Raw genomic sequence first — 16,428 nt, 5'->3', positions numbered from 1 at the left:
ATTATTATTATTATTATTATTATTATTATTATTATTATTATTATTATAACCATATACTTCAGTTTCTATCGTCAACTATTATTTTTATAAATCTATCAGAGTTATTTTTTTTGGATTTTATTTCTGTTCAATAATCATAGTAAATCCTTACACAATATTATAAAAGTTTAAGGTTTCTTTTGATGATCATTAAAATAAATTGATTTTTTAATTTGTTTTTACTGTTGTTACCAAATGAATTTTCAAACTTAAATACTTGCAACTTGTCATAAATGTTTAATAACTTTTTTAATGATAACTTTTTGTAAACTGAAAAGAAAAACTAAAGACTCAAACGTAAAATATTAAAATATTAAAATGAAGCTACTTCCATTTTTATAATGACATCCATCAAATGTAATCAATTAATACAGTAGCTCAAAGGAACATCATGAAGAATAATAATAAACTTTCAATTATAATATTATGGTTAAAATTTTCAATCCATGCATGTTTTTAATTTAAATACTTTCAATTCGATAAATAATCATTCACATTAACTTATATAAATACAATAATATAGAATCTTTAGCTATAACTTCTTTAATTTTAAATTCAAAAATAGGTTGTAATAAGGTCAAGACTTGCTGACATTAAAATAATATATTAGAGTTCAATGAGCATAATTAATACATTTAATTTTAATTATAATTTTGTGTAAATAGATTTTACTAAAATGTATGCTGTTAAAAACTTACCAAAATTAACCTTATTTTATTTAATGAAATTATACCGACTAAAAGCATATAAAATTATATTATTAAAAAAAAAAAAGACTAGGTAATGCTTATTTATATTTTATTATTTAAATAAATAAAATGCAATTAAAATAAAGTACTATTCAGTGTTTATTATAATTAATAAGGTAAAATATGTTGAATGGATAAATATGCCAATAAAATGTAGTAAAATATTATAGTAGTATGTATTTTAAACATCAAATTATGATGTATAAAAAAATGTTTTTAATATTAATGATATTCTATTATAGTTTGTGTAAAAATAAATAACTGTATTTAATTAACTTGTAAATTTATATTTAAATAGAAACTAATATCGACTCTTAAATTAAAAAACTTGCTACTTACACCTAATAACAATTTTCAAAATTATGAAATTTTAAATTATCTCTTCAAATATTCCAAATATTTATTACAACGAGCCTGCCTATTGTTTCTTTTTTATTACTTCAATATAATCTTCAAAATTCAAAATATTTTCCACCACTTACAGAAAACAAAAACACATTATATTGATTTTTATTATTATTCTTCGACCAACTAGACTGTTTAAGTTTAATTGTTGTTTATGTGTTTATATTTTAATTTTCATGTTATTATTATAACTTAATTTTTAAAATTTATATTTAATAAAAACAATTTTAAAATTATGTAATTAACAGTACTTATTTTAAAACTATTTTTACTAGATAAATCTTAGGTCATTTTTATGGTAAATTTAGTCGTTGTTTTTGCATATTATTATAATAAATTAATTAATTGCATATTATAATATAAAAACGAATATTAGACACATTTTTTTAAATTATTAAAGCGTATATTACAAAATACAAAACAATAGTAATACAAATACAGTCGTATTATAATTAGTTTTTTCTAATTATCTTTTTATTTTTAAAATGTTTATTGGTATAATAATTCTTTTTGTAGCATTAAATATTACAAAAAAGAAATATTTTTTTATTTACAGATTTTTTATTTTCAATTATCATAATCATTATTGACGTTTTACTATCATACAGATTAAATTGTTATCTAGATGCAATATGCAATCTTTTATTGCTATAACTATTTAGTGCATTAGTTGAATTTTGTGGGTCATAAACAAAAAAATAATAATAATAAAATAAAACACATCGTGGCTTAAAGCAACGCAGGAAATAAATGTGTTCATGCGAAAATCTTAAGATACTTATGAAGAATTCACGACATTATATATTATTAATTTATTTATTTATATGTTTTTTTAAATAAATAAATAACAGTTATTAAAATAAACCCCTTGAGAATGAATATAAACTTAAATAATATGATGTGTTTAAGTCTGTAGTATTTCTCTTGATAAATGAAAATATGTATTAAATAATAACCGAAAAATAAAATATCATTTAGCTGTCTTAGCATAAGTATTTTTTAATAGATTTTATAATATTGTATAATTGTTCACCAAATAAAACTATTAATATTACTGAACTAAAATTATTAAAATTTACGTAAAGATTATGTTATATGAATAAATTATATGATTTGTTTTACAGCGATAATTCACTGTGGTCACGAAAATTGTAATCACGCAAATATCTAAATTAAAATAAATAATAGTTTATTAAATTTCTGGTTATAAAATATTATTCCAGTATTTAGTCCATAAAACACACACACATATATATATAATATAAATTATGAATATAACTTTTATTTGAATAAATAAAATAAATAAATTAGCTAAAAATAAAATATATATATTTCTTGCAATTTAAATAAAAACGTTGTTGAAAGCATTTTTGTTTACATTTTTTATATAAAATTCTCATTTACTTCTAATTTGAGTATTTTTATATACTAATAAAATTACCTTTGTAAACATATAAAACATTCACCTCAAAATTTTTCATTATCTCAAATTAATTTTTGACAAATCAAATTATTCATTATTTTAATGTATTTACATTTTTGCATTTTAAATTAAACGTATATAAATTTGTTTTTTTTCATTTGAGAAATACTAAATAAATAAATAAATAATATTCATCTAGGTTATTTTTTTCTGGATAATTTCCACTTAGAAACAACACACTAACATTATTGTTGAATCGTGTAGGAGATACCTTAATAACTCATTATATTTGTATAATTGAAAGCAATTTGTGGATTTCATTATTACTGTATTCTAAAATATGGCTTAATAACTTTTAAACTATGAACAAATATTATGAGGTAGAAGAAAATTCTAATTACTGAAAACCTTAAGCTCTAAGTTATTGTAATTTCACTATTGTTTTTGAGGTTTCTATTAGGTGATTAATAACTTGTTCTTACTTTCTGACTTATTTTTTTTTAAACTCATAATGATTTCAGAAAAATATTTAAACTCCATTATAAAACTAGTAAGTCATTGGTGTTCTGTCAACGCCCACCGATGGTGACGGTTATAAAGTATATAATATCTACTTATAAGTGGCCTCACAACTGCTATAGCTACACAAAAACATTTGTTTGTTTTATCAACAAGCAGAACTACGTGACTGAATCTCGAAATGATGAAAAATATAACTTTATGCAACTTAAAAACTATGGTGACCGAAAATTTTCATGTTTATTATAATATACAATATATTGAACACTTCATATTTGGAAGTGTACCTATTTTTATCTCAGGGACTTTATATTAAAAGAAAATGTTACAAAAAAATATTAGTATACTGTTTTTTAATCTCTTATTTCGATTTCATTGTCAGTCTATGTTAAAGTATAAAAGCAATACGCATATTAAAAAATCATTATAATTATATACATACAAAAAAAACGGAAATTCATTTAAATTATAATTCAAAGAAGATATAAATATGTTTTTTTTTTTTCAGAATTATCTGCGAATGATACATATTTAGAAAAATTACAAACTGCATAAAAATACTCAGTATCTAAATAATGAGTATAAGTTTTAAAAAAAATAATTCTTAGTGAGCTATAAAAATTATTTCTGTAATTTTTTTTTTCTTTTCTAATTTTTAAAGTAATTCATGTATACAAAATAGGAGAACCTCATACTACAAATTTAGTATCAAAATAATTTATTTTAATTATTGTAAAATTATACACTTTCTATACAACTCTATTATGACGATAAATAATGAAATATTTACTTTTAATTAAAGAAAAAAATTAATAACCTATTAATGGTTTATTTAAAATCTTAGATCATGTCATAATAGATACAAAAATAAATATGTTGGTAATATACAGATAATTTTATTATAAATATAAAAATGAACGATTAAGGTATTTAATTTAAAGTGTTTTGTTTCTTCTTGTTAAAATAATTTTTAAAAGTGTTCTTTTTTTACTAAACTTTGGGTGTCAATAAACTTTAGAACAGTTAATTTTTTATGAAAAACTATATATATGTATATATTTATGGTTACACCATTCACTGCCAGATGTTTTTAAAAGGAAAACAACAAAAGTTAAAGAAATTACTTTTTCTGGCTTTTAGACGACAGAGTATAACTTATAAGATAAAAATAAAAACCATTTTACCGTTTTTTAAAGTTAACAATAATGAAATCATAATTATTTTTATTTTTTACTTTGGAGAATTCATTGTGCTTACCCTCTACGTTATTTTTTATGAAACATTTATTAAACAAAAGCGTTTACAATGTTTTGGAATAGTGTTTTTGCATTGAAAGAATGGTGTCTACTTATTTTTTTTCTTTTAATAAATTTGTTATATGTAAATATTATTTTGTTTCTTTAATATATCCTAATTATAGTAATGACTAGTAATTGATCAATATGTTTAGAATAGCATATTATATTATTATAGTTTATCATTATGTTTTTTAATTATTTTTAATATTTTAATAATTTTTTGATAATATTTTCGTCAATGGTATTATTTTATACATACATATATATTATTTGTAGGAGATAATATTGAGTCTTTAAAATTTTAATATTTTAATATTTTATTAAAGAGGCAATATTACGTGAAATTAAAATATGTAAATTACATATAATTGTACATTGTTATTTTGTTTTATTATTCATATAGTTTTTTTTTTTTTTATATGATAAAATCATTTATTAGTAACTTTAAGTAAATAAACAAAATAAATCAATAGATTTATAGGTACTATTAAAGAAAAAAAAGTAATTTATTTTCATTTTATTTTGTAAATAAATCATTAAAATCTAATAAATATTAAAACAATTTTATATCAATAGTCCATATTTCATAATATACATATCACTTAGAAATTTAATCGAACTCATTTATAATTTAAGGTTTTTCACGAATATTAAATATATATATATATATCTAGAATCCATGGGTATTAAGAAATTAAAAATACCTGTAGGTACACCAAGATAACACTAGGATTAATTTTGTTCTTTATAACCCGTACACATGAATATATTATCACGTATTGCACTGATTTTATTCGGATAGCTTATTTACTATCCTAATTCATATATTAAAATATTTTAGAATTACAAAATTGTTAAATTGATTTTATTCAACGTAGGTTAGTTAATTAACTTTTCTCATGTTTTTATTTGATTTTTTAATATTTCAACACATATATAATAACAATAATGATAATAGACACTGCTAATGAGACTCACTTTGGGATCAGCATAAAATAAGTCTAATAACCAAATAAACCTTGTTGGTAAAGTGGGAGATAAAAAATGTAATTAATTATTGACCTTATTTTGATATTTTTTTAATTATGCACATTATAATGATTTAATAACATTTATATATATTTACTTACCTTATGATGTTATTTAATTTCATTGAATTAACAAAAATCAGAGAATAATTCAATGATGATAAATTATAATAACAAATTATTTATTTTAAATTTGAATTTAAACTACTTCAATACAACTACCTTTAAAAAAATAAATAATTTAACCAATATTTTAATCAAAAATAGTCGATGTCTTGATGAATTTTGACGAAAACTAATATGAATCATATTTAAACATATTAAATTTGTGTAAAAAGATAAATTATAAGTAAAATGTATAGTATTTTTATTGTTTTTTTTTTTTTTTTGAAAACACAAATAGCTTAAAATAATATTATATTCTCATAAATGTACTCATAGCACAATTTTATTGATACTTGATTTATATTCTTCACACTTAATACTTCGTTATTTTGATTGATCATATTACACATATTTTAGTTATGACTCGTAATATATTTTATGCGACAATAGAAAATGATTGTATCATTTATTTACAGGGTCGATTAATGGACAAGGCTGACGCCTACTTCAGCTCGTTTCGAAGGTGCAACTACCCCAGACTTATGTCAGATGGTACGGTAGCGCTTGTACACGAGTGCGGCCGATACGCCAAGTGAGTAACGATTGAAATTAAATATTATTATTTTTTGCAAACTATGCGCGTGGAGTAAAATATATTGTTAGGACGAAATTCAACATATTCAACTGTTAGTTAGGGTATAATGAACAACATGTCTCATACATGACAACATCTGTGGCATTCGTGCGCGCTGTACAACAATAATAGTTTAACATAATAGACAAATGTGCGTTTCTTGAAATAGGGTATGCAGAATTTGCATTTCAAAGTTTCAACTGTCACTCTGATAGACTTTCTAGCGACGGCTGAATTTTATTAGTCATAATATTATATCTACCCGTAAGTCTTGATGACGTCACTTCACTAAAATATCATTCTTGCACTGTGATCTTTAAATTATAATTTTTATAATTTTAATCCAGATTAATTGGGATTAATAATCTCATCGATAAAGCCATTGTAATGGACATAAAATACAGTAAATATGTTTAATATCTACATTATTTCAATGCATAAAATAAAGTTACATATTTAACATATAATATACATTTCCAGGAATAAGTAGATTAAAGAATAAAAACAACATGTTTTTTCCTATTGTCACTGAATAGTACATTTTACATTAACAGAGGAATACTCCGTAGTATTTTTATAATCAGTATATTATTAATAACAGCACGCCATCACACGTCATTACTAGAACTCGTATAAATACAAGTAGAACATCTAGTATTAGACAGAAGAAATTCACAGTGTTAAACTGGCTATTTATCCTTTCTGTAAGACTATTGCTCTCGTCGTGGACTTTGTCACAGTCACATTGCGGTGAGTACTTAGTCATTCCCAGTACTAGTAACTTTTGTACAGTAGTTAGCTATTTTTATTTGACTTATTTTTTAAAGTATTAATAAATTATTTTAACTTATTCATACTTCAAAATAGAAGTTTTCTGTTTATTAACTACCTATTTATCTTCTCATAACCACCTCAAGTTGGCCAGGAACACACTACGTCATTAAATAATTAATATGGTAACAATCGAAATATGCTGCACAGCTATCACTACACCATATTGTAGGTACTCAACTATCAGTTTATATGTGTTAATTAAAAAAATTTAATCTACTTTAATTTATAGAAATTGTACTGAGATCATTACAGTTTCCTTATCAGCTAAATGTTAAAAGTATTTTACATAATCTTTGCTTATTATTTGTTTTTTTTTTAGTAGGAATACTTTAACTAATATTTTTCATAAATAATAACAAAAATAAAATTATAGATAGTTATTTAAATAATCATACATAATATATGAAATATTAATATATTTTATTAGAATTCAATTAAATTTCATATAATAATAAGGAAGTAAACAATTTAAAATGAAACAAAAAAGATGTATTAGTGTTAAACTGCTAAAATAGTTGATAACAATTACATCTTTTAAGTCATTTTTCCTTTTTAATTTTTCAATAGTTCTAAACTTCAAATTATTTAATTATATCTATTTTCATATCCAAATACATTTCATGTATAGTTCATATTATTTGAAAATTATTAAACGTGAATCTAGAAATCTAGAAATTAACCTTAATTTATCATTTTTTTTTTTTTTTTTTTTATATATTTATTATATTAAGACATTCCAAGTCTATAGGGCTATCTACATCTATGAATAAAAAAAAAAAATAATAATAAAAACATTAATTTTTGACTTTTGTAACATGATAATAATAGGTAATAATAAAGCGATAATAACTAAAAACAATAATGACAATAGTAATTAGATAAGATTGATCAGACATGTAGTCGATAATAAGAATAATAATAATAACAATATATATAAAATCATTGATAATAATAAAGAGTGTATGAGGAATATAATATTATTTTTTTATTTTATCATCTATATTATAAAATAATACTGGAAAACTATATCACAATATTTAACGATACAGATAATACTTTTCTAAGTAAAAAATTAATTTATCCAATAATAATTGAGTAGGTATTACTACCATGGAAAATACGGTGTTGGATTGTTCAAAACATTAGTTGTTTTGCTGACATATGTACATGTGTAAGACTCAACGCTGTAAAATTAATGTTAAAAATATAAAATATAAAAATACATACATACAAAATTACAACAGTTGTATTTGTAATATCAAATAATTAATTGCACAGACGTACAAACATTGAAGTTATAAACCTAAATGATAAAAATGAATTTACGAGTTTTAAATATATGAAAACTGATGATATTAAATTTTATTTAAATCATAATTAAATAATTGTTCTTGTGTGGCATATTACATAAATTGTGCTGCATAATATATGCCTAACACAAATATAAAAGAATAACATCAATTAATAATAATTACTTATTATTTGAACGAAAAAATCAACAATACTCTTTACCTAGAATCTAAATTTCAAGTATAATTATAATTTTATAATCATTTAATTATTATAGTATTATATATTTTGAATTCCAAAACGTCTACAATATATTGCTTAGTCAATACAGTTTAACAGCTTTATAATATATATATATATATATTGTAAATATTAATTTAAAGTTTTACATATAGTTTAATTATTTCTGAACAAATATCATGTAATTTTAATTTTTAGACTTAATATACTGAACAATTTTGGTTAAAATTATCATCATGTTTTTGCATAGTTTAATAAATTGGAATAATCAGAAAGTTTTGAATTCTACTACATTCTTAAAAGGATAGATAAAATAACTTTGTAATTAAAAGTTTTTGAACATTTTTTAATATCATAATTTTTTTAATGTTCTAAGACTTAACAAAAATTATGATTTATTATATCCAAATTTGACTGAAAAAAAAATCATTTCGTTTAGGTATAGCGTCTGAATTTTATTTATCCAATGTAATCTAAACGGTTTCATTTAGATAACTTAGTAAGCTAGACTGATTTATTATATTATGTGAATTGGTAAAGATACTTTTATAAATATATAGTTTTAACCAAATTTGCGTGTTTAAAATCAGTTTTTAAATATGAAATAAATAAAATCTTAAATCATCATGTTTATATGAAAATCGTTGTGTAAATATTTCATTATATTTATATTTATAAATTGTTTTACACATATGCACTTATTGAATCATAAAATAAATAAATAGAAAGGTCTCATATTCTCTCATTGTCTTGTATACTGCACTCGATTGAAGTATTTGTCATACTTTTTTTCTGTATAGTATAATTATTATAATTATAATTTTCCAATTAAAATTTTTGGGAATTTCTGAATAACTAATCTTTAAGGATAATAGTACTTGAATACTTTTGTGTATATATTTATTTTATTTTTATTTTATAATAATTTTCAAATAAACTAGTTAACAACCCAACGTATAAGCTTAACTAATTTTAAAATATTTTATTAATATTAGCAGAATAAACCGAAGGCGAAAATTAAATTGATAATCAAAAATAAGATAAAATCTAGCATTTTAAATATTTATTAATTTGTGTAACTAAAATTTAAAAAATAAATATGAACTTATAATATAATCCTATAATACACTTTTTTTATAATATACTATTTTATATATTTTTAATAAAATATAGAATATTATAAGTGATAATATTTTCTAAATAAAAATTATGCCATTAAAATATTTATTTTTTTTCTGTTAATATGAATATAGTAAGTACACAGTATAAAACCTTAAAATATTCTATAGCTATATGTTCACTTTAAATTGTAAATTGAATCTCAGTGTATTCCCTTGGAAAAAATTATATACATAGACATTTTTAAAGAAAATTAATATTCTTGTGTTATTATATTTTTATTTGATTTTAAGAATTTATTGGTTATAAATTAATTCTTAAAATGTTATCGGAAAATAGGTCATTATTATTATTATTATTACAACAGATTTTTTAATAAATAATTGTAATAGTTAGGAAGTTGGTTTTGCTATTATTTTTTAAACTTTAAAAATATAGTTACTGATTAATTTAAAAATGTGACATAACTTTATCATTCTTGTTCAGTTATTTTTTATGTTGTATAAATAAATATTAGTTATTATTATTACCTATAAAATATATTTAACACTATTTCTTGGTTTAATAAACACAATTTTACTACAATATTATTTATTTTATTTTTAAATATTATAATTATTTTTAAAATAAAAATTTCACTGGTTTAAAATAACACAATAATCAAAATATCAACATATTGATTAAATGTATAATATAATATAATATAATATAATACTGACAATGAAAATACTTGGAAAAAAAACAAATAATAAAATTTATTATTTTGACTAAACATTACAGCACTTCAAAATTTATTTTATTTGTATTATAATATATTTTTCAACATATTTAATATTATATAAATTAATTCATGTCTCTGTAATTGTAATATAAAAAATGCTCAATATTAATATTGTTTTTACTAAACTCGTTAAATAATTATTCATAAAACTATTTATTTTGTTAATTTTACGAGTATATCATTTTAAGCTTTTAGATAATTCTAGTAATATGAATAAAAATAGTGTCACATTAACTTAAGTAAAATTAATCTAAGTATATTTCGTTATTTGATTATTATTCCTTGTTAAAATATCAACGTATTCTTTTTATTTTTCTTGCATACGTTTTTAAAGGTAAAATTAAATGTTTTTAATTCAATTCACTGTAAACTATATTAATACCCAAAATTTGAAATATAGTCGCTGAAAAGAGAGGGTGTGAAAGAATGTTGTTTCATATCCAAACATTTATTATAAATATCAAATAAGTAGTGATGTCAATGGCTTACATCAGAGTGTCATTTAGAAACAATGATTGTTATTTTTAATTAAAAATTATTATATAATGGTTCTTACTTATAATAAATGGATAAAAACAAAATAGGTGGAATAAAATAAGCATAATCGATACTTATAACTCTTGAAACACTCACTATATCTTGTTAGATTCTAACCATGAGTATTTTAGGTATGAGTCATTAGCAAAATTTGAATTAATTTTAATATTAGTAGACACTGAGCGAAAATAACAGTTCATTTTCCAGATTTTAATTATATGTAGAATACAAATATAATATAAATTAACTAAATAATACTCTAAGTAAAATTTACGACATGATTATCCATTGAAGTGAGGCTTATAATACTACTAACAACTATGTATTAAAAAATAATATTAAAAACTTGCCGTCACATAAAAGTTGATATACAGCAATGCCAAAAATGGGTATATTATTCCCGTTGAATATTCTACAGAAATCGCGATGTGATATAAATGTCACGTTTATTATCGACCTATGGTTGCAAACCTAAAAAAAAAAAAATAATTTAAAAAAAATACACAAATGTACAATACAAAAATATAATAAAGTTTTTCAAAGTTAAACTTTATACTCACCATCTTGGTGTTATTATATTATGGTTGTATTCATCAAGTGAATAGTAGAAATGCATTACAAATATAATACTGAAGTATTATATACTTCTTAGTATTTTAAAGCATAAGCCATCTATATAAATACGATTTACAATATGAATAATATATTTTGATTTACGTTATTAATGGACGTGATTGGCTTTGTTAAGGAGCCACCCATTAGTGGCACTTCAATAGGTTGGTTGTACATTTATCATTGATTTACTCGTATTTATATTGGATAATAATTTATATTTCAGCTTTAAATATGCCTATTATTGTCCTAATTAAATTTTATTTATATATTTTTTTTATCTGAAATAATTTTAATATAGGTAGGTAGTACTTTATTTATATCTGTGTATTTCATGCTATAAAAATGACCATGGATGATGGATTCCTATATTAAGTTTGAATTTAGAACTTATTTACCAAAAATAATTCATTTCTCAGTTGATTTACTTTCTCATAATATTATTGTTGTTGTTTTTTAAATGTTTATACACATTTAAAACATTCAATATTTTTCTATGATTTATGCAATATTTTTGCTATAAATTTATTATTATTATTGTTATTCTACATAATATTATGTATACTCATGTTTTTGTACTACTTTTCAATACATTTTTATTTATGACTTCTATGTCCAATATCTGTTATACGTCACCATTATTAATTCGACATTATTTTTTTATTTAACCATTTTTTTTTCTAATTACCACATTGTCCACCTGAAGTAACTCTGAACGTTTTTCAACTTACATTTTGTTATTTTGTATTATTTTGAATTTTAATGGAACATAATTAAAATATTCATATACTATGAAATATCCGGGAAAACATAGGGTTTACAAAACGTTATTAATATTATCCGTTCAAGTATAATCAAATTATGTTAACAGTTTAAAAATATTTACAATTTAATACAATTTTAATAAAGCATGTTCATTATACTATAACTATTGATTTGTATTAATATTGTCCACAATTAAATATTATCTTTGAAACCGTAAATTCTCTTTGTGGAATGCTGACAAAGAATATTTTTTGGTATGGAACTGTTAAACATATCTTGGTTGAGTCGCTCATCAAAAATATCACTCTGTTCAATTCACAAATGATTAAATTATACTAATAATATTTTATTACTTAAAACAAACTAATGAAATGTATTACATCTTTAAAAATATTTTATTAGCTTGATTAACTTGAAAAGACAATTTATATCTATATATTTTTAATAATATTGGTAGTATTCAAAATCAATTTGACGAGTCGATAAAAAAAAAAACCAACACATTTGATTTTAAGAACACACATAAGTGTATTTTGTGCAAAAAACACGTTTTCAATTTCGAACATTTTTCAGTATTATACTTTAACCAGTAATAGTTTCAGTTTATTTTTCAATTTCCACTACCCAAAAACCTCTAGATAAATCCAAACGAATGCGTAATTTATCAATATGTAGCACACTCTAATAAAACTAAATGGGTTTGTAGTAGTTTATTTTTTTCCGTTCATCCGTTATCCTTTGAAAAAAATATTCTGTAACTAGAAGTTGTGCAAAGTACTATGGAATGTCAATTGTATTCAAACTACCTTGTAAAATTGTTGATATTGACTTAAAATCGATATTTTATTTATATAGTTTATGATACTAGTTTTGAATATGTCATAAACTATTAGTATATCCATATATTAATTATATCATTCGAATATTGTTATATAGTTTTAATCGATATTACAATTTTATTATCAATAAACTTACTATTTTAAAGGTATATTAAAAGTACCTTCGTATTTTAGTAATTTATTATTGATAATTTAAATATGTTAATTAAAAACTAAGAAACTTCACGATTATATAAATATAATGATAACAACTAACAAGTATTATTATTATTATCAATAGTTAAACAATTTTATGGTACGCGTACATATTATTATTGAAATTTAACACATAGATTTGCTCAGTATAACTTTAAAAAATTCTTTTTTATACTGATATTTTTTGTTTCTATAGTAAAACAATTGTATACAAATATCTTATATGTAACCATGTGAAAAACATAGTTTTTTACTTCTATACTACATAGACGTTGGACATCTACAACACAATGTAGCGCTACGGTTGTTATCCGTATGAATACCTCAGTTTTATTGTTAATGGATATGTGAACGGAGAACGTTTGTTTTTGATTGTTAACTACTTGCAAAATACTTTGCCAAATGATTTATTTATTTGGACATTTTCTTTTTTTCTTTTTTATCTTTTTTATTATTTTTAAACATTACGGTATTCCCAGTTCAAACGTACGACTAAAACATATTCCCAGTATTTTCAGGCTAAATATATTTGTAAAACAATTTGCCATCAATATAATGTTGACCTACTGTATTTCTTGTCACTGAATGTTCTTAGATAGTATTTTATTATAATCTTATTTATAACACGCCTATCGATTTATTTCTATTCGATGATTCGTATTCGAATACATTTTATATTTCAAGTGAAGCGTTAAAATTAAAAAATTCTTAGTGCTTTTCAAAAAAAAAAAAAAAAACAATAAAAGAGAAAAATAAGGAATTAATGATGAAATTTTTACTAAAAGTTAGTACATATTCTAGAAAACCGTAGATAGTGGAAATTTTCAACAAATATCTGTATTAAAATTATCCATACATAATAAGTTGTTAACTCTTATTAAATTTTTTTTTTTTTATACATTAAATGAAATTTAATTCAGTCGGTGATATAAATAGAAATGTAAAACAATATTCATCATGATTTAGTTATAAACCGATTACTTAATATTGAAGACATATACTTACAATATTTTTTATAAGCGTTTTAAGTTCAAATTTTGACGAAATTATATGTTATATTCACACGTAAAATAATGATTTCCTATCAAACAATTTTATTATTTCGTTGAAATTCAAAAACGAATAACTATACATTTTCTTTTTTTTTTTTTTTTGCAAAATTTAATTTAGTATACAATATAATTACTAATAGTAAAATATAATATTAAATAGCAATTAAAATCTATTTAGTAATATAGAATGACAGACAGTCTTCACTCATTCATAGTATGTAATAATTTATATTGAATCAAACACAAACATTACAGTGACTTTCTTCTCGATTACAACGTAAATTTTATATCTATTATGTATCTAAATAATTATCTATACATTTTTAATTTTGGTTTAACATTTATAAAATAAACTATTTGATAAATAAAAATCATATGATTATTGTACAATATGTAGATAGTGCTTGTTAATGTCATATGATAATATAGAAATGATTATCCTTTATTTTAATGATGTACTAATATTTTGAATTATTATATCTGTAAATAATTTATGCAACTTTACAGACAATTATGATTAATATTAATAAGCCATTACCTACTTCCAACTGCACCCCTACTATTCATCTGTGGAAGTTAATCACGCTGAAAACTACATCGAACTGTCCTTAACATTTAGTTAGCGTTTAAATAGCTCGAGTTTCATATACTAAACATAACTACGTACAGAAAAAATAAATTTATAGTGTAAAAAAAGTATATTAAAAAAAAAATGAATAATAAAAGCCACTTTTAAATGGTACTCTATGTCTATAATAGTTGTTAGTATCCCTTATTAAAATCAAAATACAAGATTACCATAATTTTTCTACATTTAAATGGAAACGATGTTATTAATTAATCCTATTATATTCAATAATTTTATAATTTATTTTTTTTTTTACTGTTTGTTAATATTTTAAAATATTTTAAAGTACCTACAATAACTTAAAGTTCAATTAAATATATAGAATATTGTGCACAAAGTATATAAATATATGGGTCAAAGGGATAACTCTATGAACCAATAACTACGTTACCATTTGTTGAACTTTTAAGTTTTAATTTTGAATATAATAAATTCTATTAATTTCTCAATAAATTATACTTTTAATGTTTCTTTTTAAATATACATTATTTTTATTTTGTATAAAAACCTTGAGTAATTTCCAATTCTTTTTTTTTTTTTTTTTTTTTACTATCTAATATTAAATAATATCTGGTTTGTATTGTTGAACGATAGTCAAAAACCAAAGTCTCGATTGTGTTACAATTATACTAGGTTCTGTAGTTTTTTAGTGGAATATAGAAGACATTTTTGAATGATTTCAACAGATTATGTGTTTTAAACAATAATTTAAATAAATTATCATATTAAAAAATACCTGTAATTTTAGGATATACATGAAATCTTACATATTTGTGTCCGTTAATTAAGATGATGTATTTTTTTTTAAATTGTAAGTTTTTAAAATAAAATAATTAATTGAACGTTAACGCATATTTTTAATAGTAATTAATTATTATTTAAAATTCACAAACAGCTATAAGTATTACCTTATAAGTAGAATATTTTTAATAGTATTCTTGGTTTTTTATGAACTCTTGATTAATATTTTTTTTTCAATTGCAATTTTTTATTTATTTTCAAATTATGAATATAATAAATTATTAAAATACCACAAAATAAATCAAAATCATTTTTTTGATAACTATCAATTGGAGAAAAAATAGATCCTAAAAAAAATTAATAATATAAAAATAAAGATTTTTAAATTTCACACATTTTAAATTAAATTTTAAATTTAGATATTTAATATTTAACCTAATCTTGGAATTCAAATATATTATTATTGAAGACTTCACATTTTTACGTAAAATATTATATTTATTCATATTATGTAGCTTATACAATGCATACATTCTCAAAATATTTAGGTTAATTTCAAATAAGGATTTGCTTATTTATATCATATAAAAATAAT

General features: G+C 20.8%; 1 protein-coding gene across 1 annotated transcript in view; it reads left to right on the top strand.

The window, feature by feature from the left end:
• Positions 1–16,428, top strand: part of LOC112599147 (LHFPL tetraspan subfamily member 1 protein-like) — a 217,147-nt gene that overhangs the window by 115,401 nt on the left and 85,318 nt on the right. The window contains exon 3 of the mRNA XM_025345924.1: positions 6,043–6,158. Within this exon, the coding sequence (XP_025201709.1) occupies positions 6,043–6,158 (116 nt within the window). The remainder of the gene's footprint in view (positions 1–6,042; positions 6,159–16,428) is intronic.

The sequence above is a fragment of the Melanaphis sacchari genome, unplaced genomic scaffold, assembly GCF_002803265.2.
Source record: "Melanaphis sacchari strain LSU unplaced genomic scaffold, SCAv2.0 Contig4_pilon_pilon, whole genome shotgun sequence".
Taxonomy (NCBI): domain Eukaryota; kingdom Metazoa; phylum Arthropoda; class Insecta; order Hemiptera; family Aphididae; genus Melanaphis; species Melanaphis sacchari.
The sequence above is the reverse complement of the archived record's forward strand: the minus strand, read 5'-3'. Positions and strand labels throughout refer to the sequence as shown.